Source organism: Carettochelys insculpta, chromosome 1 (assembly GCF_033958435.1).
Source record: "Carettochelys insculpta isolate YL-2023 chromosome 1, ASM3395843v1, whole genome shotgun sequence".
Taxonomy (NCBI): domain Eukaryota; kingdom Metazoa; phylum Chordata; order Testudines; family Carettochelyidae; genus Carettochelys; species Carettochelys insculpta.
Genome location: NC_134137.1, coordinates 243,269,410 through 243,296,023, shown reverse-complemented (window position 1 = coordinate 243,296,023; position 26,614 = coordinate 243,269,410). Strand labels below are relative to the sequence as shown.

The 26,614-nt window shown below is 43.1% G+C and overlaps 1 protein-coding gene across 2 annotated transcripts in view; it reads right to left on the bottom strand.

Annotated features, from left to right (window-relative positions):
* Positions 1-26,614, bottom strand: part of LRP6 (LDL receptor related protein 6) — a 191,193-nt gene that overhangs the window by 35,506 nt on the left and 129,073 nt on the right. For both annotated transcript variants that reach the window (XM_075003269.1, XM_075003277.1), the window contains exons 8-13: positions 19,940-20,156; positions 17,304-17,593; positions 14,842-15,068; positions 10,126-10,310; positions 9,189-9,515; positions 1,442-1,644 (exon numbers count right to left, since the gene is read on the bottom strand). In XM_075003269.1, coding sequence (XP_074859370.1) covers positions 1,442-1,644; positions 9,189-9,515; positions 10,126-10,310; positions 14,842-15,068; positions 17,304-17,593; positions 19,940-20,156 — 1,449 coding nt within the window. The remainder of the gene's footprint in view (positions 1-1,441; positions 1,645-9,188; positions 9,516-10,125; positions 10,311-14,841; positions 15,069-17,303; positions 17,594-19,939; positions 20,157-26,614) is intronic.

Below are 26,614 nucleotides of genomic sequence, written 5' to 3'. Positions count from 1 at the left end.
GACAAATGTGATTTACACCACTTAGATAATTTTATTAGACATATTGATCCAGCTGAAATTCCATGTACCACATCTTAACCTCCCACTGTCTCTCTGGAGAGCATGAACGAAATTCAACGTGACTTCTAAGGATAGAGGTGCTTCATAAAGTAGTCTGTTTTGCACTTTCAGAAAATCTGTCTAATTCCTTTTTTGGCTTGTCACACCTTCCAAAGCACTTGGCCTAGAAACTGCACACTTGTTTTATTCTGCTGGTCCTGGGGAGATCTGGCACTTCTGGCTCGTTTTGGATGTTAAATTATTTAGACAGTCACAAAAAAACATCCTAATTTCAATGGAACCCAACTCACACTTTCCGCACTCTCCTTAAGTAACTGCACTTTCTTAATTAAAAACATTTACTTCAATTGCCTGGCACCCAAAATAACTTGAAAAGCCTGAGAATGAAGCCTGTATATACTTGCAGAAGAGCTGACACTCAGAGGTCACTCTTCCAGGGTTTGATTTAATGGGTCTAAGTAGGGACATGCTAAATCAAATGTTGAAGGCAGTTACAAGGAGTAAGGCAGTTAATGGGAGGGTTTCTCCCATTGACCTCACATTCTGGGGATGGTACAGAATATTGCTTGTATGTATATCAACTCCAGCTATGCAGTTCACATAGCTGGAGTTGCACATCTCACATTGATTTTCTCCCTCATGTAGGCCTAGCTTGCATAATTATGTAAGACTTAATCCATGACTGTTACCTCACCCAACCTGTACCACCTTCTCTCTCCCTGCCTCCTCCAAGCCTCCACTGCTGCTCTCCCAATCATGGGCTCCTTTTCCATGCTGCTAGGATGCTTGCAACTCTGTTCCATGCCTCCCATCCAGAGTCCCAGTAGTCCACTATCTTCTCTGTGTGCTTTTCCTCCTGCTGACCCCCAGAACTCCCCAAATCCTAGACAGGTGCTGCATACCATCTGAGCATGAAGTTCCAAATCTCTTACAAACAAGTCTGTGCATCTTCCCCCTTTCATCCCTATTCTTGTGCACACAGTTACACATCACATCTTATACAGGTGGAAAGTACCTTGGGAGGTCATTGAGTCCAGTCCCTTACCCTCTTGGCAAGACCAACCACCATCTCCCACAGATATTTTTGTTAATCTATTTGCCCCAGACCCCTAAATGGCCCCCTCAAGGGCTGAACTCTTATTTAGCAAGCCGATGCTCAAACTACTGAGCTATCCCCTCCCTCTACTGTTGCCCTCTCTGTATTTCCTACTTGATTCCAGCTATCCATTTCCACTGACGTTCTCATTATCACCACCAGCTCAGCACACCTACAGCAAAGCTTGGAGCTAGCAAGAAGAGATCCATTCCTTTATTATTCAAATGTAATCATTGCTTCACATAAACAGTGCCTCATCTCTCTGTAATTCTTCTGACTGGATACCTGGCTGCCATCTTCTTGTGCCTTCCGGATAATGTTTTGCCGAGAGTCAATCCAGTAAAGCTGCTTATCTAGGGGATCATAATCGATGGCCCGGACGTTCCTGAGACTGTGGATAGGGAGTATGATATCTGGACTCTGTTGCTCATCTATCACCATGCGATTAATTGCGTTCTTCTGACTGAACAGCAGGAAAGTTGTAGGAGCTTTAAAGAAAAAGGGGGGGACACACAAATAGACAGAGAAAGCAGAAACACTGGTTACCAAACACCTATACCAAAATTATCAGTGCTCTACGTTACCCAGAAGCCACCTTTTTCCTCCCCTGCAGAGCGCACACAGGCACAGAGCTCTTTCTGGGAAAGGTTTAAAGGCATCTACCTTTCAAAATAAATTCTTATCTGTGGGGATATATTTAAAACAAAACCAAAACAGGATAATTTCAAATGCAAAGAAAAGAAAACTATATATGCATTTGTTCAACTCCTCACAACATACAGGTTATCAACTTCAAAATCTTTCCCCGAGTTTGTCTGCAGAATTGTTTTAGCCAGTAGTCTGCCTGCAATACAGTTCTAGCACACCGTAGCACAAGTCCCAGCAGCCTCAATAAAACAGAGCTCAAGCAGGGGGACATTTCACCTATTCTGGTCCAAGAAACAGGCAAAATAGTAACTGTGGGAGTCAGATTCCAAAGAACATCCTTTGTCTTGACTATTTTAGGCAGGCTTGGTAAAAGCTGTGTTATCCAGCCTTGTGCCCCCTGGCACGTTCTATAAACTGGTATGTCTAATCATCTTAGAAAGTTCCATTCATAGTCTGGTTGGCGCAGGGCCAGCAGACTTCCCTACCTGACTCTCCGCGGCTCCCCAGGAGCAGGACATGGCCCTGCTGCTCCAAGAAAGTGGAACAGGCACAAAGGGTTGGAGCGTGGGAGGGGGACTGGGGCTGGAGAATGGGGTATGGACATCGGATCTGAGAGAGAGATCAGGGCACAAGAGGATTTTTTGGGATGCCAGGTCCATTGGGCAACTCCCCACAAGCAGAGAACTGACCATGGCTCTTGGTAGAGCCGTGGTTAGGCAGTGCGACATGCTGCCTCTGCCTTCAGGTGCTGCCGCACAGCGCCCACTGGCTGCAGTTCCCAGCAAATGCAAGCTGTGGAGCCAGCTCTCAGGCCAGGATGGGGGCAGCAGGCAGAGCCACCTAGCCATACCTCTACTAGGAGGGGCAGTAAGAGGCTGCCACTTGCAGATGATCACTTAAGGTAAGAAATGCCGCGCCTCTGATCTGACACTCCAAAACCCCTTCCATGCCCCCTACCACAGCCGATGCCCCACACTTCCTCCACTGCCACAAGCCCACACCTCCTCTGGCACTAAAATTCCTTCCTGACAGTTTTTTTTTTTTAAATCTATTTGCTCCAGGCCCCTAAACAGCCTGCTGAAAGACTGAGCTCTCAACACTGGGTTTAGCAGGCCCATGCTCCAACCGCTGAGATACCCCTCCCCCTCCAAAAAAAATGGAGATACACATCTCATAAAACTGGAAGGGACCTCAGGGAGATCAAGTCCAGTCCCCTGCCCTTTTGGCAGGACCAAGCACCATCCCTCCTGCACCCCATATTTCACCAGAATTTTTCCACTTGCCAGCAACCTTTTCCAATCCCCAACATGTCAAATAAAAAAAGCTTTTGCTGAACTTTGAGTAGTTTTCCTCGCAGCTGCCAACAAAACAGTTTCATTGGCATAAAAATGTGTTTTTCACACTATAAAATTCATGCCTACGTGCAAATTTATTTTTTGCTTTCTGAAAAATCTGGATTTCCAACCAAGCATTTAATTAGTGATTTTTTTTTTTAAATTTAATCACTTATTAATAGAAGGGAAGACAAAAGCAAACCAACCCTTCCACCCCTGCAGATAGAGCAGTGTAAACAGCAAAACACAACATTTGTAAATGCAACACATTTTCAGGGACACATGAAAAAAGTTTTAGACTGAAACAAAGGAAATTGTAACTGGAAGCACGCAAGCATTCTTTCACAAACACTCAAATCCCTCTGCTCTACCCTTCCAGACACCCTCTTTTTTTTTTCAGAAACCCACTGGGTAAAAATTATAAAAGGAAAGGCTTTAAGTAACTGCCACCTTGAGATCTGTACACTTAGACCTTTCTAGCATTAGCGTTATCAAATGGATGGCTTGTTTTATGTGGTGGCACGGCAAATTTCCCATTTTAAGACACCCCCCTACCATTCTCTAGAACTCAGTTTGGATTTTGGAAAACATTTTCCATTCTGCAACAGCTTCTTGCAACAGTCATAATTTAACTATATTTTTGGAAGGCACTGTGGGTGAAACACAGCAGCAACCCAGCTGGGGAACTGTACATCAAGCTCAACAATGCAGTGTTGGCTCTGAAAGTTTGAGTTCCCAGATCTAGTTGCAGCAGTGTCTCCTTCCCGTAATTAAAAGAATGTGTGCACACATGTGCACTGTGGCCCACAAAGGGAAGACTTGGCCTCTAGACAGGACCTGTGTTAGAATAATGCTCAGAAACACTTACGTAAAATAGGCAAGAGAAAGTTAAAATGATCCATGCTCCAATTACAGAGGCAAAGAGAAAAATTAAATTACAAGCAGGAAAAAAAAAATCTACGTCTCCAATTACCTACAAACGAGAAGTTGGAAAGCTACCAGGGTCAGACATGGCTGAAAAGCCATTAATGACAAATGGAAGGCTTTGAACCATACTATCAAGGAAGAGTTCTACTCTGTAACATAACATATTTCCTGTAATTTTCTCACTGCCTTGTTACTAAACATTTCCACAAAAAATAGATCTTTACATGACTGACTTCTCATCTGAAGACAAAAATCTCATTTATATTATTGTTGACACCAATGTGTCTATTTTTTGACATGCAGTAGACAAGAAAGAAAAGCATGCATACTAACTAAAGTGTGTGTCAACTGACCTCTTGTGTACTCCAAAGGGCATTCCAAACTAAATTAAAAAAAAAATTGGCAAAAAAGTTCAGACGTCTGTAAATTTTATTTGCCAAAAAATGTGGAGGCTTCAGCATGGCATTGGGGAGCATAGGCCATGGCTGTACAGAGGTGGGAGATCACCAAGCAGCTTCCCTGCAACATGGAGACAGCAGTGAGGCTGCACCCAATCCTGACACAGTGCAAGAACTGGGCCTGCCCCCAAAACACCGCGCAGTCTTTCCTCTCAGTGTCCGATTCTTGGGAGTGAAGAAGTAAGAATAAAATCCTCAACCTTAATGTTGAGGTCAAACCCTTTCTATGGCTCCTCCTGAGAAGAAAGCTCACTTCTTGTCAGGAATTGCCACATGAGGGTGGTCCATGAAGAAGAACCAAGAAGGTGGTTTGTGGGTAGGAGGTATCAGAAACTCAAGAAGCTAAGCGGCCATGAATAATCTCTAGCACCCACTTGTCTTTAGTTAGGGCAAATTTTGCCAAATGGGGCATGGAAGCCTCAGAATATCACAGGAGAGGAATGATGCAGCCTCCTTAAAGGAACTCAGATCTCGGCAGAACTTCTTACTTGAGGTAAGCGTATGATGTGGTGGTGAACGTTGCAGAGGCTTGGTTCCTGGGTCTGTAAACCCGCTGTCTCAAGCGGTGGCTCCTGAGTACATTGGTGGTAAGGCCCATGTTGAGGAGGTCTTGCCCATTAGTGCTACTTACGGTGTTCTCTCTTAGGGGCAAATGTATAAATGCCTCGGAACCAAGTTTTGTCCTCAAATCTTTGAGGGAGTGAAGATGCTCACCTATGGTACCGAAGAGCAGATCTTTGGCGAGTTCTCTGCACCTCTATGAAAACCTGAGGATTGTAACCACGAATCTTTCCTAATGGCTATGACCATAGCCACCCCCCTTAGATGCAATCTCTGTTGCATCCACTACAGCCATGGAGGGAAATTTGAGCATTAATGTGTCCTTATCCACTAAGGCAGGGATGGGGAGGAAACTTCAGGGCCTGAGGCCACTGACCCACAGAAAAATCAGCTGGGGCCACACACACTACATGCCACAGGTTCCCAAGCCCTGTACTAAAGCCTGGAATCAGGACTTAAGCCCATCAGAGGGCTTGTCCCTGAACTCCAAACGTTCTTATAGTTAGTAAAATCATATTTAGCCAAGCAGGCCTGATAACCTGAGGTTCTGAACTGGAGGGAGGTAAAAGCGAAGACCTTTTTCTTTAGAACACTGAGTCACTTGTTTCCCTTCTTAGACAGAGTTGCCTTTGGGTGCTGTACTTGGACCACCCTGTAGCTGGCTGCACCACCAAAGTATGAGAATAAAACTTCCACACCGCCTAGATGGAACAAAGCAGTGCTTCTTGGCTTAACTAGAGGTGGAAGCATAAGAAACCTGGGTTTTTTAACATGAGAAACCATGCTTGGTTCCACGATCATGACCCTGTGATGGACGAGGATGGTCATATCAGAAGTAGTAGAGTGCTGCAGAACCTCTTGTAAACTATACTGAGGATCCTTGACTCCCTCAAGCAGAATCTGTAGTTCCGCAGGCAGCCTGGAAATGAGTTCTCGATATTATTTAGTCATCTGGCAGGGATGGAGAAAATGGAGTAACTGCCTTACCTGGTGAAAATGAGGAGATTGCTACTGGAACTAACTCACCTTCCCTTTCTGACCATGCTGATAGGGCTGATTCTAGATATCCAGGAAGTGGAAAACAGTACTGCTGTGCCAACCCTGAGTGTCTACATTGGAGATCCCATGATCCCCAATATGACGGCTCAGCTCCCAAAGGAATACCTCATGGCATGTGGGCATTTAAAAATAATTTTTCTATAACCATACTGAGAGGCCCGAAGCCCTCCTCTAGAGACAAAATAAAAGAGCGGCAGCCACCATTAACTGTAGACCTAGTAGTCATATACTCACATTTCATCTAAATTTCATTACAATAGTGCCACACCAGGCTACTAAGAGGGAGTCCATATCCTAATGCCACCCACTGTCACCAAATAAAAGAAAGCTGATCTCAAGATGGGTAAAGAAATCTTAGTTAACAGTATTTCGTCTGAGAAGAAACTATGTACCAATAACTCAGGTTGTGGAATCCAAGCCATGCTGATTGTCTTCACTTTGCTACTGTTTTCTGTATGATTCCCCATCTGGTTTGTAACTGTTTGTCTTCTGTGTAATTAATTTTGCTAGATGTGATCAAATTAAGGCGGTGGAGTACGACTGATCAGGTAATTATGCTACAGTAAGGTTATGATTGGTTAGTAAAATTATAGTAAAATAATTGGTCACAGTATAGTTAAGCAGGACTCAAGTTTCACTAGTTAAACTGAAGCCCAAAAAGGAAAACAGCAGGAGAAAGAATGAAGGAAGGAAAAAACAGCAGCAAGAAGAGAAAAACCGGGAGGAATCACCCCCAAGATCAGAACCGTCAGACCCTGACATGTAGCAATCAGCATCCAGAGAGACTGATTCTGTCTGTCCCAAGAGGAGGCAAGTCTGCCTGCCTTATCAGGATTGGTGAGCACAATAATGAATGCTGAGCAGGTATCCTGTTTACTTGGTAATTGTGAATAAATAGGGAACAACAATATTACTGTGTAAGGCTTTTTCAGTGGCACAGATCTTGCATACCCACAGGCTGTTACACCCTGACCTTAGGAATTGGGTAAGGGTGGAAATTTAAATTAACAGGGTCATGGCTTGAGCCCTAGCAAATTGGGTAAAGGTGTGTGTGTATGTCCCTGAAGTATGGAAGGGATAAAGACATTTTTGTGTGTAGCAGCAGGGAGCATCAACTGTAGCCAGTTGGGGGCCAGAAAAACTATCTTCTGGGCCTCCTGTTTTACGACAACTTTGTTTGTGGATGGACAAACTCCTGCAGGGGCTAAGACCCACATGAACAGAAAACTGGATGCTTATCTTCAGCAGAATCAATGGCTGAGTCTCAAGGCTGACAGGTGGGAGATGAGAATGACTGTCTCACTGGGTCAACCTCTTCTTACGGTGTATGTTTGTCCCAGAATAAAGACGGTCCTAACAGGAGTGATGAATGTGGACAGGGAAGAGCAAAATATCCTCTTTGGAGAGACATAAGTCTGATGGTCCTTGGTTATGAGGAGAGTCCACTGGCAGAGAAGCCTAAACTAGGGCTTCCCCAGTCAGTGGTCTGTGTTTTTACCAGTACTCCACTGACTCTAGAAGCAGATGGGAACATCAGGAGCTGTTTATCCCAAGCCACTGTGTTTGGGGCTTCATTGCCTTCCGCATCAGCTATTTTCTGAGTATCACTACCCTACCCAGAGGAATTCTGGGGAAGGGGAAGGAGAATGGCAGCAGCTGCTGGCAGAAACAGGAGCCACGCTCAGGCAACTGTAGCAGCGCTAGTGTTTGCAGTTCACTGAAAAGGAACTAAGGCAGGAAATGGAATTGTTGAACCTTGGGCATAGTCCCAGACTTCTCCGGGGAAAACTCCATTACCAAGGTGTAGAACTCTGAGGTCCTACTGCATACTGTTAAAACAACAAACAAGGTACATTTTACAGCAATGATGCAGTAATACAAAGGAGATAAGGACACTGGAGTTCCCCATTTATACCATGCAGCAATAAGCAGGAACTGAAGAGGGGCAAGCCTTCACCACCTTTTATTCCCTGGGTGTGACGCTTGAGAAAAGCAATTACACACCCAGGCCAATGGCCACTGTTTGCAAAAATAATTCTAGAGTCAAATATATGGTGCACGTTTGGCTGTAATGTGTGGAATACACACAGGGACCGTCATTTGAAGAATTTGACTGATAAACTGGCAGACTGTCATTGAGAGAAAAATGAATTATTTGGCTAGAAACTAACTGTGGCTAGCCTAAGGGTCTTGCAGTTCACACATTGCACAACAATGAAGAAAGCTGGGGTTTGGCTGCTCAGTGATCAGGAATTGGAAGTGCTGTAAGAGTAGCACTCTCGGGCCACTTTTCTCATTCAAAAGCAATGCACATAGGTACACTGGATGGAGCTCTGAAGGAAGATCTGTCCAGCAGCCTTTCAAGATAGAACATATGTTACAAATAAATTCACCTTCAACAGCCTAAAACTCATCCAACATTCCAAAACGTACACCAAATTCCCATTAATCTTCTACGCCTGGTAAGTCTCAGGATAAATAAATAAATTGACTGAGACCTGAAATAACTTCCATGGGATGACACAAAAGTAGAAGTGTTTGTTTCCGGTTTCTTTTCTCACCTAGCTTTGCTCTGGTTGGAAGAATGAACAAAAAGATTCACTGAAATTAACGCCATTGCCAAGCTGGAATTGGCAAGTTGGCCTGGAAAAAAAAAAAAATTTTAAAATGCCTTTTTACTCAGTTGCCTTGTAATATTTTAGTATGGTTAAAACCAAGTAGTTTTATTATACTATCTTCACACATACATACGCAGCTCCAAAAACACATCTTGTTTCAGAACTCTGTAATGGAATTGGAAAGGTTTTTAATAAGCTTTCAGTATCAAAAGAAGAAATGAATCATACTCTGGCATATTATGCTCCTATCACCAGAGCAAAGTGTTCCCTCTATGTTGCTATTAAAAATAGAGAAGGTATGAAAATATATTTTTTCTAGTAAAATACTTGTATCGGTTACCAAATGCATGTGTGTCCATAATTGACATAACAAATACAGCATGCTCTTCCTTACCCCTCCAGTTTATTATGTGTGCTTTGGGCTTACCGCTACAGGTCCTGTTGTCAGAGTTCAAGGAATAATGAGCTGGGCACCCACAGACAAAACCACCAACGGGCACTGCCAAGCAGAGATGCGAGCAGTGCCCATTGCTGGATGCACATTCATTCCAGCCTGCTTGCCGTGAGGAATGGAAGACCAAGATATCCATCACATAATCCAAGTGGCCTTGGATGATAGTTCGGTTCTGGCCACTAGTCTTGTTGGCTCTCTCGATGCTGCGCCGGCTCCAGTCTGTCCAGTAGATGTAATCCTGGTATTGAGTCAAGCCAAATGGGTGAGGCAAGTCATCTGCTATAACCTCACGGTCTAGGCCTGTTTTCAAAAAAATGGAAAACAAGACGGCTTAGTGGGGACATAATCAGTTTTTATAACCAAGTATTATACGTAGCTCCTTCACTGAGAACCTAAAAAAAATGTAAGACACACAACAATCCCCACCCCCTGACAACCAACACTTTAATATCAGCCTTCAACTGGATTGCCAGCTTCCTTTAACAACCCATCTGTAGCATGAAGCCCCTTCCTCATCTCTCTCACACACAATGGAGTATGACCATTAAAAAAAAAAAAAAAAATTCAGTTCTGAACACAGTAGGGTCTCGACGTTTGTGAGTGCCACATTTGCAAATTCAATTATTCATGACTGGCCTCACTTCCCCGGGGCTCTGGGGCCAGACTGCCGGCCATCATCACTTCCCCAGGGCTCCAGCCAGGTTGCACCTGCAGCCGCCGCTTCCCCAGAACCCTTGCGAATGTTGAGAACCTACTGTATATTACATCTACGAGTTTGCAAGTTTGGCTTTCTCACCTCTTCTCCACAACAAAAGCATATGCCAGTTATCCAAAAGCTATCTATAGATAGCTATGTCTCGCATATCACTAAAAATACATTGGTCCCACAGAAAAAGCAATGGCGGCTTACCTAGCATATTTGATGATTCTATTAAGTTGGTATCTAGATCTGTCCAGTAAAGTCGTCTTTTAGCATAATCAATTGTTAGCCCATTAGCTCGTCCCACATTTGGTACCAAAGTAGTACGTTCGCTTCCATCCATGGCAGCTCGGTCAATCTTGGGCTTCCCACCCCACTCAGTCCAGTACATAAACCTGCCATAAAAAGCCAGAAATTTCATGTTTATCTGATAAGGAAGTACATGAAAGGAAAACAACACAAAAGCAAGAAGAACGGAAAAACAGAGTTATAAATTTAAGTGTCTATTAAAACATGTTGCGTTAAATATTTTTCTGAAAATACAAGCTAGGAAATGAGTCATATTTCCTTAGAATGTTTTCAATAATAATATTTACCCCGTGAAAAGCTGAAACGTTACTGAGGATTTTCTTACTAGAACCCTTCAATCTTTAACTAGTTCTTGTGTGTGTATTAGCTAATCATGAACAGGAGGGCATCTGGGTATATTAGAATGCACACTGCCCTTTAATCAAGAATTGGTCCAAAACACACTGCATGGGCAACAAGAATTGCCTTTTGCTTCTATTCAATCCTCCACTGAATTCTTAAGTAAATGTTTTCTTTAAAACAGTTGAATGTGAGGATGTTTTCTTGATGCGCCTCTCTCCTCTAACTTCCACAATGGACTAGTTTATTTTCAAGGGTGAAGCACCACAGAACAGTATAGCATTTCTGTTCCACTAAGATATGGACATAACTGCCAGCTAATTTACGCCTTACTAGTTAACAGTGTGGCTTTATCAAGCACCTTACTACTTTTCACATACCAGTGAATTACCTCCTATAGGATATTATACTGTTTTAGGAAGGATTTTGTGGTGTGTTCATTTCTTGTGCAATCATTTGATATCAGCAAGACAAGTATTTAGGCACATCTTCCACAATGTTATTCAGAGTGTTCAAAAATGTGAGATAACATATCTAGACAAATTTACAGCTTCATATCAGGTTATGATAATATGTAGACAAGATTAGTACTTTTTAGCATCCACCCAACCTCTCCTGGGACGGAGTGCTTTCTGATGTAACCGCCTGATGAACAAAGGAAAGATGTTCTTCCTTTGGCCATCTGGTTCTCTGAAAAGCTTTTCCCCAATTAGATGCACCCAGCGTATATCTAATACAAATCTCGACATCAGAAATACCATGAAAAGTTCCAGAAAAGCGATATGGAAGTTGCAAAGACAATATGGCTGGGGGTGGACAAGAAAAGAAGAGGAAACTGAGGAAACCTTAGCTAGGACTCAGTGAGGCAGTTCACCAAGTTTTATCAATTTGGCAGAGGACTGGCTCTGCAGGACATTTTCAAGTTCTTCTCCCATATACTTTCACCGACTCCAAGCAGCTGAATCATAACAGGCTGCTCAGGATGAAAGCTCAAGTATTCCTAATGGCAAATTAGAATCATGTAGAGCAACAGATGGTTCAGATGGAGTCTCTGGATTTATAAATAGATCTCAGAGGCTTTCTGCTACAGCCAGGTAACAATACACTTCATCTCAGGTACTGCTGAACCATTATAGTGCTCTCTTCTTACTATGAGGAGAACCCATAACATAACTACTGCAATAGCTTTCACCACATATGCACGTGCTATTATTCTGTGGCACTACTGGATTTCAGAAAGGTGATATTTCCATATGTAGGATACCAAAGTCTTTGTGCTGTACTTCCTGCCCTGGACTATTCTAACACTAATATATCGAACACCTCTGGTTCTCAATCAGATAAGAGTTCAGACATTATACAGACTCAAGTAGGTCACATAGATAAGCTAAGCCAGTGGCTCTCAAACTGTAGGTCAGGATCCCAACGTGGGTCACAACCCTGTTTGTAATAAGGGTTGCCAAGGCTGGTATTAGACTTGCTGGAGCCAGGGGCCAAAGCCCAAGTCTCACTCTCCAGGGCCTCTACTCCTCAGCTTTACTTCCTGTGGACTTAAGGGTCCATCAGTCCTGGAGGGTGTAGGAGTAGGGAGAAAAGGCTGCCTGCCTGGGGCTGGTGCCTGGAGCTTCAGCTCTGGCTGCCCACCTCTGGCAGTGAAGTTTAGGCAGGCCAAAGCTTTGGCTACCCTCCTGGGGTCATGTAGTAACTTTTCTTGTCAGAAGAGAGTTATAGTGCAAAGTCTGAGAACCCCTGTGCTAAGCTAAATAGGAATAAGATTCCTATGAGCGTGAAGTGATCTCATGGAATATGTACTGGCCAAAACTATAAAGAACTTGATAAGTGATAGGTACTTAAATAAACAGGCTCATTGTTCAGTGAGGGCTACCGAGTTAGTAGAACTTAGAAAAATTAGGCCACTTGGTTTGGTGTTTAAACACAGGCTTAAAAAGAAAACCTGCTCCTGAAAAGCTTAGTGATTATCTATTCTTTTAAACACAAAAACAGACTATGCAAGTAAACCAACCTTGCTGTCTGGGTTCCCTGCATGAATTTAAGATGAGGAACTGAAAACCACTTACATCTGCATGTATTTGGTACTATTTCTGGCCAGATGGCAAGGGAAAAAAAGCAACTTTGCAGTGAGTGAGAAATACCAATCCTTGTGAATACCAGTGATGAAAATGAACCACAAATCTCAACGTGAGTGGTAAAATCATAATCACTGCTCTGCAATTCCAGGACTTAAGCAGCTCTGAGGGACTATGAGAACATTGCATGCTCCTACCCCAACAATATCTTGTTCAATGGTAACAGAGAGTAAGCCGTGCTAGTCTATACACTATCAAAACAAAAAGTCAAGTAGCACTTAAAAGACTAGCAAAATAGTTTATTAGGTGAGCTTTTGTGGGACAGACCCACTTCTTCAGACCATAGCCAGACCAGAACAGACTCAATATTTAAGACACAGAGAACCAAAAACAGTAAGCAAGGAGGACAAATCAGAAAAAGATAATCAAGGTGAGCAAATCAGAGAGTGGAGGGGTGGGGGGGGGAAGATCAAGAATTAGATTGAGCCAAGTATGCAGACAAGCCCCTATGACGACTCAGAAAGTTCACATCATGATTTAAGCCATGTGTTAATGTTCCGAATTTGAATATAAATGTCAGTTCGTCCACTTCCCTTTCTACAAAGGAGCGATAATTTCTTTTCAGTAACACACATACCTTGAGGTCATTGACAGAATGCCCCATTCCATTAAAATGTTGACTAACTGGTTTGTAGATCTGGAGTGTTTTGATGTCTGTTTTGTGCCCGTTGACCCTTTGTCTAAGGGAGTTAGAAGTCTGTCCAATATACAAAGCATCTGGGCATTATTGGGACATGATGGCATATATGATGTTAGTAGAGGAGCATGAGAAAGTGCCCGTGATTCTGTGAGTAACCTGGTTAGGTCCAGTGATGGTACTTCCAGAGAAGATATGTGGACAAAGCTGGCAGCGGGCTTTGAGGCAGGGAAAGGTTCCAGGACTGGTGTTCCTGGGGTATAGACTGTGGCAGTTAGTAAGGATCCTCATGAGGTTGTCTGTAGGAGAGAACAGGCATGTCACCCAGGGCCTTCTGGAGTGTAGCATCCTGATTAAGAATAGATTGTAGGTCTTTAATAATTCGTTGCAGTGGTCTGAGTTGGGGGCTGTAAGTGATGACCAGTGGTGTTCTGTTCTTGGCTTTTTTGGGTATAATCGCATTTGCTCTGATCCAACTGACAGAGACCAAAAACTACAAGAACTTTACCAAATATTCATAAACCTGAATTACCCACCAGGAGAAGTAAAAAAACAAATCAACAGGGCCAGACACATACCCAGAAACCAGCTACTCCAAGATCAGCCCAAAAAAGCCAAGAACAGAACACCACTCGTCATCACTTACAGCCCCCAACTCAGACCACTACAACGAATTATTAAAGACCTACAACCTATTCTTAATCAGGATGCTACACTTCAGAAGGCCCTGGGTGACATGCCTGTTCTCTCCTACAGACAACCTCCCAACCTCATGAGGATCCTTACTAACAGCCACAGCCTATACCCCAGGAACACCAGTCCTGGGAACCTTTCCCTGCCCCAAAGCCCGCTGCCAGCTTTGTCCTCATATCTTCTCTGGAAATACCATCACTGGACCTAACCATTTGTGATTGAACCCATTTCCCTGTCCCCTATTCCTGAGGAAAAAAGCTTCTTGTTGCCAAATCTTACATTTTAGATAGGCAGGTAGGGCAGCTTTCTTGGATGTTCTAACTTCCCTTCCCCAGTCTAGCAAATGTGTCCCTTGTCCCCAAAATCTCCTTTTTCTCTCACTTTGAGCCTACCTCCTGCTCAGAGAAAGAGTGCCTACTGCCTTCACAGCACCCTATCCTGTGATGAAAGGCAGGCCCATTTTAAAAGGACAGGAATTGTCTTTTCACTGTGATGGACCGTTTCTAATTAATGAATTCTACAAACCTAAAACAACTTCAATTTTATGATTCGTTAAAAACATTGAATATAAATCCTTTTTTAACAAGCTTCTCTGATTTTTGTGTAGCCTTCCCTAATGATATTACTCAGGACATTAACAGCACATTTCTCCAGCCCTTGTATTCTAAATTATTAGGTTATGTTCCTCAAGCTGAGTTCTCTCAGGATTTATATACTGGTGCCTCATTAACATGCCCTACAGAAAATATGCATGTGTTATTTTTAAAAAGTTCATAAATGTAAAATTAAGTTGGCAATTACCCTTCAGCAGGATCTAATGCCAGCGCCCGAGGACTGTCTAAATCCTTCCACACTAATACTTGGCGATGTTGTCCATCTAGCTTTGACACTTCAATCCGATTTGTTCCAGTATCAGCCCAATACAGGTTCTTCCCTAGCCAGTCGACTGCCATGCCTTCTGGGTAATCCAAGCCAAACTCAACCACATGTTCAAGTGCACTGCCATTCATAAAGGCCCTGCTGATAGTCTGCAGGGATACAATGATACACAGGTAAATTAGGAACTTCACCAATCTGGTATTTACATTTAAAAGTTTTCAGGTTTCAAGCAACATGTAAGGAAGAAGAAAGTTAGTTACTCATACAATTAACAATAAGGTCTAGTCAACCAACAGTGCTGATTTACTATGACCTATGACAGCTCATTGAAGAAATATTTGGGTTGACTTCAGTTGGGTTACATTAAGCAGTTTACATGCCACAGTGACTTTTAACAACTCACTGCCAGCTTTTGAGAAGAAAACATTTTAGAATTCTCAGGCTCATGCTGAAGCTTCTCTGCTACACCAAGGGGCAATACTTTAGCGTCACGCAGACAGCTATTTAAAGGTCAAAAGGGACCATCAGATCACCCAGCACAACCTCTGTGCATCACAAGCTACTCAACACTAACCAATTACTTCCACACCACATTATTAATTAATGATGGTTTATTACAGTAATACTTAATGATCAATCAACAGTAGCCACTGTGCTAGGCAGAATACAGATTAGTAGACAGTCCTGTCCCCGAAGACCTTACCATCTAAACACACTAGAAAGCACACAAGCTAGAGCCATGGTGTCCAACCAATTCTGAAGCAGTAGCCCCTATAGAGAACTAACCACATAACTCTGAAAATATAGTTATTATTCAAGCCACCTAGCCACACTCAACTGGCCAAATAACCACACATGACTAGCATGTTGGATGTCACAGAAAAAAGGGAAGGGCAGAACACAAGCACAGCGAATACTGTAAATGTTATGCTTTTTTTGGGGCCGGGTTGGGGGGGGGGCTCATCTAAGAAGTTCAGCACACATCGCCACATATATGAAAACAATCAATGTCCAATAAATCAGTTACTTCTGTAATGTCAATGTTTATGGGTGGATGGTAAGCAGCTACTTTAACTTTTAATTTAAAGAAGTTTCTGATCTCTCCACCAAAAAACGTCTCTTAACTTCATGGACATTTCTATGACAACAGAGGCAGTCATAGTATATTTCATAGGTTAGACATTCACTGGTATACAAATATGACCAAGAAAACTTGAAGAGAACATATTTCTGCCAAGGACAACAGTAGTATGCAAACACTAGTTTCCTCCCATCTTGTATCTATCCTTCATGTTCCCAACCCTGCAACAGCCACCTTACCACAAAGTTAAATTTTGCTTCCAATTTACGCATTTAGAACCAGTGATATCACAAGAATGATCTCCAAATTGTGCACAGTGTCCATTAATCCCTATCTACAGTGTCCTTTGAAATCAACTTTGGGAGCCACGTTTCACCCATTTCAGCCACAGTTCCAGATAAACCATTTTCTACAACAGTTGGACAGCTCCCCTCCGGGAAACTCATTTACAAGCTATGCTTTGAGTCCTTGTATGCCCAGCTCCTGAGTTCAGAGTGCAGAACACAGCAAGAAGCTGCGTTGGCCTAAATTCCAGAACTTCTCCTTTATTAAGGAGGCTGTGGAATCTCCATCGCTGGAGATATTTAAGAACAGGTTAGATAGATGTCTATCAGGGATGGTTTAGACAGTACTTGGTCCTGCCATTGGGGCAGGGGGCTGGACTCGATAGCCTCTCGAGGTCCCTTCCAGTCCTAGTGTTCTATGATTCTATTAAAAAATCCTAATTACATTTGTGAACAAATTTTTTGCTCATGAAAATGTGCACGCAACCAGACCTGCGAATATTGATGTTGAAGGTCTGCCTTATGCTTGTTTCTGATCTGCAGCACTCCAACATTTCACTCTCAGCCAGTCTAGCTACTTCAATGTTAACTTATAATTAATACCATATTTTACTTAAAGTACGGTAACTTCCTCACTAATGGAGGGATAGTGAAGTAAGAAGAACATCAGCTTTCACTTCAGGCCCAACAAACAGGTCCCTCCCACAATGTATTTGATAAAATATCCACATAGTCCCCTAAATCTTCCTGAAAGTGATGTTTTCTCTCAGTCTGTTTTCCATCAAATGCTGACTTTCACCCTTACAAATTATTAGTGTATGTGACAAACATACATATGCTGATTTAAAAAGATAACACTTAAATTTTGCCAGATGTATGAAAAAACATTCTGTATTAGGTCATGCTTTTCCCTCTAAATTAAATTTTACAAATGCTATTTATCAGTTTTGAGTTTAAGCATTTTGAGAACCCAGTAATAGCAGGACTGAACACTGTACAGAGATGACTCCCTCCCTTACCTTCAGCGAGATATCTGTCCAATAAATCCGATTGTCCGTCACATCAAAATCCAGAGCAGAAGCTTCTTTAACTCCCGTAAGTGGGATGGCAACATTGTTGTTGTTGGTTTCCAAAGAGATTCGCCTGATGTCTGCTCTCCGAGAAAAGAGCAAGAAAGCTTCTGGGACAATGCAAGTCCTCATATCACTGATGAGCTCTAAGCCGATGGGACAGGCACAGCGAATGCCCTGAGGTCTGTACAGACAGAGATGACTGCAACCACCGTTGTCCTCAGCACAAGGGTTTGTACCTACACAAATCAGTCGGAACAAAGAGAATTATTTGACATTGGCCTCCTTTGCAAGATAACTCTCCTTATAGAGCAGTGCTAGCTTTCTCCACAGTATGTTGCCTCACAGCCTAACTCAGCTTTGCCCTATAGTGATTACCTTAAGAATGGAAATATACTTCACACCCATTCAGACTGCTTGTAAGGGTCATCATTGTAATAATGTTTCATGTATGTTATGGAAATCTGTCTAGTACGAACTGCATTAATATCACCAAACCCCCAACATTCATTTCACACAGGCCCACTTATGAGGAGGCCTGCATTTGACACATGTAACTTAGGCTATGTGTATAGTAGGCAAAGTAAGTTGACTGCCAATACACAATTCTAGCTACAGCAATTGAGCAGCTAGAATCAATGTATCAGTGCTTGGCTTACTTGGCCGTCCTTACTGGAGAGAGTTAGGTCCATGGGGCAGTTACTCCTGTCAACCTCTCTTACACCTCACGTCTTGCAAAAAGTACACGGATTGCCTGAGACTCCCAAGAGCCCATTTTGTGTCCCCCTACTGGAAGTGAGAAATCAAACCCCAGAAAATCGACCCGGAGCAGGCCGATCTTCTCGGTTAGTGTAAACAAAGCCTTTGTGCCCATTTAGGCCAATCAGTGCAAACACAAAAGCTGTGTCATGCCTAGCTTTTCTGCAGACATAGGGAGCACAGTTCATAGACAAGTTGTGAGATGAAAGCATATAGAACAGTCTTCCTTTCATTAACCAACTTTTGGTTCTACAGAAACACAAATCACCCAACTAAACTGAATTCTGTACATATTCTGCTCCTGGGGGAATTGTATACCATCGCACAGAATGTGTGTCTCCTGCAAATTTCTTAGCTTCCCTGGAACAAAAAATGACTGATGAGGAAACAAAGGAGAGTCATAAAAAGGGTCATGTGGCCCAGCAGCATGTTTTGGGGGCCCAGAGCAACTGGCAGAGAGGTAACTAACTTTGAGGAAGGAAGTGGGACTGGGGAAGACCTGGCAGGTGGCTCCTACCCTGCACCTGGCTCAACTGCTAGTGCCAGTAGGCTGGAGAGAATGGGACTTCCTCTTCCACTGCACAGCGTCCAGGGCTGGGTCAGACCCACTCTCTGATTTCCGCCCCCAGCTGCCTGAAGCTCTGCAAACTCCCCCTCAGCTCCTACATCCATCACTCCTAATGGGCAGAGGAATAGGGCTCTGTACAGGGAGCTGGTTCCGCCATGCACCCAACTCCCACGCACCCAGACACCCTGATATCCAGATATTCCTGGTGAGTCTCACCAACAGCCTACATCTGGACCACCGAAATTAGCCACCTGCATTGGACTCCCAAACACATTGAGCTTCAACCCCCACAATGCACTGAGCCCCATTCACCCAGCCTCTGGAACTAACCCCCTCCCACTAAGTTCCCCACACACATACCTGCCTGCCTAGCTCTATCCTTGGCACAACAATCTCTTTCACCATGCTGAGCCCCACCCACCTTCCCCTGAACCCCACTGCAGAGTCCCATTACCCTTGCAACCAGGACCCCTGTATACCCCGATACCCCCACTCTGAACCCTCTTGCCCCAACACATACCAAGCCCTTCCACACAAGGATTCCCCACCTTGCTGAGTCTACCTGCCCACACCCTGCACCGGAGAGTATTGGGATAGGTCTTTGTGTTGAGGGTGGAGCAAGCTGCATAGTCATCTCCCACCTCTGTGCCGGCAGCAGCTTACACTCCCTCCACATTTACTTGATAAATGCAATTTGAAGATTTTTCAAAATTCTAAAATGCCATGCACAGAATTTTTAATTGGCACAGAATGCCCTCAGGACCAATGTTCTAAAACTAAGGCGTGATCTACATTTGAAAATTAAGTCAACCAAATCATTTAGCTCAGGAGTGTGGCAGGCCATATCCAGGGATGGCATAGTTAGTCCATGTGTAGACAGCACTAAGGAAGTCAACTGAAGAATTCTTCTACCTCCTCTTGGGGAGATGTATTCCCCTTGGCAATGGAAGACGCCCTTCTGTCTGAGTAGGCAGTGTCTACAGTGAACCACCACAGCAGTGCAGATGTAGTGTTTTAAGAGCAGAGAAGGCCTAAGATAACAATCAAGCTACAGAGGGCTCAAAGCCTACAGAAAAGCATTGACGACACTGGTCCATTCTCTCTCGATCCAAGTTCAGTACAAACTGCAGATTTTCTCTGTGTTCTCACTAACACTTTGGGGTAGCATTTTTACAGTGTGAAAGTAACCAGTTACCCTCGTCAGCTGCTCATGAAGCTGCATCTCATTTTTTTCTAGGTCGGATTTTCAGTCACTCACCAGTGATCTGATGGACATTAGTTGCTTTCAGGCCCATTAGGTCAGGCAGTTGGTCTATGATGATTTCTCTTTCAGCTGTACGTTTATGCACTCTCTCAATGCTACGCCTTTGCCAGTCAGTCCAATAGATGTAATCTCCCAGCAAAGTGAACCCAAAGATGTGAGGCAGCTTGTCCTCCACCAGAACTCTCCTGTTACTGCCATCTGCATTCATGACCTGCACAGACACAAAGACATTTGAATGAGAAACACTCTGTAAACATGCAACAATTTCTCTGGAGAGCCCACAGTTAATAACCAACTTTCACCTTTGAAAAAAAAAAAAGCCTAACTCAACTACCAATTAGAACAATCTGGAAAGCTTTTGTCAAATCCTCCATCCACAAACACATGCAGGATCCATGACCTATGCACCTAAGCCTATATCCTTGTAAGTGAACTCCACGAAGAGGTCCTAAAGTGAGATAACCTCAGCAAATCTTGTCGTAAGAGCACGTAAGAACTGCTATATTAGTGCTGATCAAGGGTCCATCTAGTCCAGTATTCTGTATCCCACAGTAGCCAGGATTCATGGGAAATAAACAGAACTTGGGAGATGGAATGATCCATGATGTCTTCACCTCCCAATTTTTGTCAGAGGTTCAGGGTCGCCCCAAAACCAGTGTTACATCCCTGACCACCTTGGCAATCCTCCATTAACTTATCTATTCCTTTCTGAAAGCCATAACGATAGCCATGCCCCTGGCCATCACAAGATCCCTGGCGATGAGTTCTAGATGTTAACTTTGATGCATTACGGTACTTTAAATATCTTTCCATTTATTTTGAAACAAACATTTTAGGAATGGCTTTTCCCTTTACTTGCATACCCTGTAGAATTCAGCACATTTTGAAAAAAGTTCATGAAGTATCCAGACAGCATTCTCAACACCTCAAAAAGCATAAACTTTTCTCCCACTTCTAGAACATACAATTTTACCCATGATCTTCTGACACAATCCCCTGATTTTGGAACACTGGGCTGGGCAAAGCAGAAACTTTTGAATCGCATCCAGGTATCATTTCAAATGATTCCTGAGCATTCCTGGAAGAACCCTGAGGGTTTCACATTCTGTCCATGATCCATTGCAAAGATCTATGCAAAAAATACGAAGCTTTGGGGTCAGTCAGTACCAATGCAAGGGGAAACTCAATCCTGTGAACAGAACATGGATGGTCTTGTGAACATGGACGAAAATTCTTCTGAAAACAATTAAGCTGTGTGTCATTGCTTGCTTGGATGAATGGGCTCTACATTTATCTCAGAAATAAAATTCCAAATTACTCCATGAAAAGCTCACATTAAAAAGTTCTAGCCCGTTAGTATGCACCTAATGTTTTCCACACAAACACACACACTCGCATCCACAAAAATATAAATATTATGCTTTGTGAAATTTATATTTCTACATGCATTAACACTCTTTCGAAAGTGCAACCAGCAGACTTCTCCAAATCTAGTTTTACATTCACCAGCCTAGGTCCACTTCTTAAGCGTTTTATACTAATAACCAAACCCTGATTCTTCTGTAAGATCTTATGACAGATTGTTTAATTTTTAGATCTTATATTGAAAAGTGTGCTGTTATTCTACTTCAGAACCTTTCAACAGCTGCTGACTCCTTCCAGTTTGCCTAGGTGCATGGCTCCCCAACACACTTTTTTGAGCAATGAGATGCCTGAACAAAGCATGGATGCTTAACTGAAGAGTCACGAAACTGCTCTATAAATGTTGGTAAGGCAAGCTTTGGCTAACACCCTTCATTCCTGACCCCAGCTTCTCCACTCCTTCAGGTTTCTCTTACAGCAGGCACAATCTCCTTCCCATACTCTTAAAAAAGTCGTCACTGATAAAGAAAATATCTTCATCCTTAAGTGAAGCTCACCATCCACATTTTATCGAAGCAGCAGCTTGCTGACTTCTACAGTTCTAATTCTCTGTAGTGACTTCACTTTTTCCTCCTTAAGCCATAATAAGCCGTTTGTCTGTAACTAATCCAGAATAATTAGTGTTTGCTAAGCAGAACAGCCAGCTACGGGGCATGCCTAGACATAAAAAGACCCTGTAAGTAGAAGTGACCAAATAAAATTAATAATTGTTATCATTAAAATATCCCCCTTTACCAAAAGTAACCACCACACTGCATTAGCTAAGGTGCCAACTTTCACCCTGTATTTACAATAGGATACAATTTTTACAATAGGTATCAGAGAGGGTGTCATGGGAACAACAAATAAAAGATTACTTTAAAAGTGTATACTAGAAACCAAAAAAGTTCTCACAAGCTTTACGTGGCAAGCTATGCTACTGAAACAGAGCAGTCAACCATCTACTTGGCTCCATGAAAGGAAGGTGGGGGGGAGAAAATAAACCATTACCCTGCATTGCATAAGTTCCTAGTTTGCAGTGTATGAGAAGATTACTTACCCACAACTGGAGGTTCTTTGAGACTTGGGTCCATGTTTGCATTCCAGTGTGGGTTGTGCATGAGCATCACGCACAAAGAGTTAAAGAATCTGAAAGTATGAGTTGAGCTGCACATGTGGCCTGTCTCACTTCCTGCCCCGACCAAATAGTCAATGAATGAGAGTCAGGGAGGGTGAGTACTGGCATACAAATAGGGATCGCACTTCTCAAAAAACCTCCAGTCACAGGCAAGTAACCTCCTTTGTTCCTTGAATGATTGTCCTGCCTGGAATCCACTGTGGGAGATTGACCGTAAGTCCTAAGGAGGGTATGAGGATGGCAGGGTTGAATGGAGAACTGTCATCTTAAAGGATGCATCAGCAGCTGAGCCCTATCCCAGGGCATAATGTCTGGTAACTGTGCGGAGGGAGCTCCATGTGGCTAATTTACAGATATTTAGGAGGGAAACATGGTTGCTTGAGAATGTGGAGGGTGTTTCCGAGAGCTCGTAAAGTAGAATGCAGCCAGAGACCTATCTGGAAATTCTCTGAATGGAGATGGCACATTCTCAGAATCTCTTTACTATAGGGGAAAATATCTCAAGGACTTCCTGATTAGTTTTGTTCTCTGCAGGTAAAAGGCCAAGACTGGTCAGACATCCATGGAACGGAGTCCATGTTATTCTGGAGACATATGCAATTTTGGGAAGAACAAAGGGAGGTGAAGGTGTTGATTAAGGTGAAATTCCACTACTGCTTTAGGGATAAATTTTGGATGTAGGTTCAAAGAAGCTTTATTGAGTATAGCATACGGAAGGCTTGCTGCCATTGCTGTGTTCATCGACCCTCCTTGCCAATGTAATTACAAGAAAGGTGACCCTGATGAAGAGGAGAAACATGAAGTAGCTAAAGGCTCAAAAGTAACATGTGTCAGTACCAAAAGAACAAGATTCAAGTCCAACTGAGATGCAATCTTTTGCGGTGGTGGGGGAAGTCCGTATGAGGCTTTTCCAGAAGTTGGAACTGACTGATTAATGGGTGTGATTCTGTGGGTAAAAATAGAGTTGCCCCCAGTAGGCTGATGGAATGTTCTGATCCCTGCCAAGTAGACCTCCAAGATACTGAGAAAGAGAGAGAGACCTGATGTACTTAAAGTTAGGATATAGTCTAGAATGTGTGGAACATCCATAGTCTGTGGTAGAATACATCATTGTGTCCAGAATGAAAAGTGGCTAAGTAACTAACATTGCCTTTCTGCTACTGGAGAGGATGTCTCACAGGGCTGAGGTGCATATACGTCCTAGAGATGAGGCCCATCCAAACTACCATGTCCTGAGGTGGAATGGTCCTAGACTGTTTTTGACCCTGCAGTTGTACTGAGTCAGGAGCTTGGGAAACATTGTGAAAATAACTGGCAGACCAGACAACATGCACAGGAGAAATGTGGGGGTGGCTGTTGTCCTCTCTGGACAGATTTAATGTAGCTTCAAGGCAGAAGTGGCAGCAGAGGAAAGGAACAGTTGAACTGCTTTGGTCAGGAGACGAGGACACATTCATCATGGGAGTGGAAACCCAGGACACCTCTAGACCAATAGGCCATATACTTGTTGGCCTGGGAAGACAACATGTTATCTCGTCGGTATGTCTGACTGCATTCTGTATCCCTGAAAGCTGGGCTGCAGATGGGGCGATCTGATTCCTGTTGTACCATTTCTAGAGACTGACTTCTTCTGCACACAGAAAAGGGAGAACTCACTGCTTCTTTTTTGTTAGTATAAAGACCATTATAATGTTGTTTGACATTATCAAGATATGGCAACTGTAGATGAATGGAAGAAGGGCTTCGTTACTGTTCTTAATTTCAGAGCATTCATGGGGATTCTTGACTCACAAGATGCCCATGTTCCTTATGCCACATAGTTGCATACATGGGTTCCCCAGCTTAGTAGGGATGCATCAGTAATGATGGTCTTCTCCCTTGCAGAGGAGAGAAAGGAGACTCCATACATGGGTGATGAGGATCTGTCCTTGGTGGAAACTGTTAGCATGAGCCGTATGGAACGATGGCTTGGGGAATAAACCAACTGCAGCCATGTTTGAAGGTAACAAAGATGAAGTCTTGCAAATGAAGTCACATATGTGCCAAGCACAGACAGATATGGTTTGACTGTTACATGAGGGTGGCTAAAGATCTGAGCTATGATATTCTTAACCTCAAGCCTGTCTGTGGGTGAGTACGCCCTTGCAGCAGCAGAGTTCAAGGTTGCCCCAATGAAATCAGAAGATTGCATGGGGTAAAAACAGTTTTGCCAAATGTACTTGGACTCCCAGTGAGGAAATGAGGCAAGGCATTATAGAAGCTGGCATAGAAGACTCTTGGCATAATTTGGTGGTGAAGTGTCTGTCACTGAAGTCTGGGAAAAACAAGGTCTGAAATGAGTCATTTAAAATATCTTGGTAAAGACTCTAGGGACCAAAGCTACTGCAAAGGGTAGGACTCTATATTGGAAATGGCTGGAGCCCATAAATAAGAGAAATAGTCTGTGTGTGGGTAAATATTGATTTGAAAGGGACACCAGTATCGATGGAGCATGGCCTGAAGCTGGTATTTTCTGAGTTTTGTCTTGCTGTGGGACTTAGAGTACCTCAAGTCCTTATGGGCTAAGCTGATAGATTTGCCTACAGGCATGTCTGATTTCTTTGAAGTGGACTCCGAAGACTTACTCCCCTACTTGAGAGTGCTTCCTAACATCCCAATTAGGCCCTGCCTTGGGTTGTATGGGGGTGAATTCCCCAGCACCAGAGTCAGACTTTACAGTAGGAGGCACCCTACTTGCCCCTTCAGGTTAATGTTCAGGAGGTTTCAATTTAGGACTCAATGTCTTCTCCACGAGATACTTGCAAAGATGAAACGCCTGCCCTTCTTCAGTATTGCTGGGGAAAGACTGGTAAATATTGCATGGAGACACAACATGAGCTTCTCCCAGGCAGCAGATGCAGCACTGATAGTCATGACTGACTGAGTAGCGCAGCGCATGGAGACAATATGAATTTCTCCCAGGCAGCGCACACAGCACTGATCATCATGATTGACTGAGAAGAACTGTGGAGAGTAGGAGCTAATTGAAGCCAGAGGACTGGTCAGAGCCTGGTATTCAGAGTATAAATGGATTCCCCCATAGCTTTGTCTAACTGTAAAAGACACCAAAAACTATAAAAAAAATAATTTATAGAAGTTAAAAGCCATTAAAACCAAGGTCTTTCTCCTCCTCTGTCGCATCCACAGAACAGCAAAAGATTGTGGTGCACAACTTTTCACTTTGTACTGTTAAATTCATCCAACTTCTGTTACTCCACTTCAAGGTTGTCCAAATACTCTTGTAAAATATTCCAGTCAGTGAGGAACTCTACTAGTTACCTCCCTCCAGCCTGGCAGTTCACCATTAGGCATTATCCACTGTAGTTTCCCCTTTAACCAATTCCTTAACCACCCATCAATTCTCTTCTTAATTCCCATTTTCTCCAATTTAATTGATATTTTACCGAAATCTACAAAGATTATATCTATGACATGTCCTTTGTCTAGAAAACTGGTTATTGTCGCAAAGAAAGAAATCACATTGGTCTTTCATAAGCTACCTTTCGTAAAATGATAATGTATTTTATCCCAATTACTGATTATCTTAACACTCTTTCAAAATTTGTTCTCGATCTTGCATACAACTTAGGTCAAATTAAGAGGCTTGTAGTTTCCCACATCACTTTTTTCTCCCCTTTCATAAACACAAACACATTTGCAGTTCTCTAAGTATAGGACACAACCTCTATGTTTACAGGGTCATTAAAAATCTTTGCTCTTGATCTTGCAACTTCACGTGCCAGTTCCTCTGAAACTCCTGGACAGAGGAGATTAGCATCCCAGGTTTTGTCCCCTTGAACTGTTCGAGTTTGGGTTCCACTTTGGCTGTGGTAACGTCTACTTCCACATCCCTGTTTTCATTAAACACGCTGCCACTGCACCCAAAGCACCTCAATCCTCTTTTTAAAAGAGGAGGCAAAGTATTCAGTTCAGTATTGGCCCATATGTAGATTATCTTTAATCTCTACCTCCATCACCAGTATTTAACAATCCTACTTCTCTCCTTTTTATTTGTATGGTGAAAGAACCTCTGTTTTTCTAAATTTCCATCAGAAGGTCCAACTTTGCTTAGCTTTCAGCAGTTCTTCCTC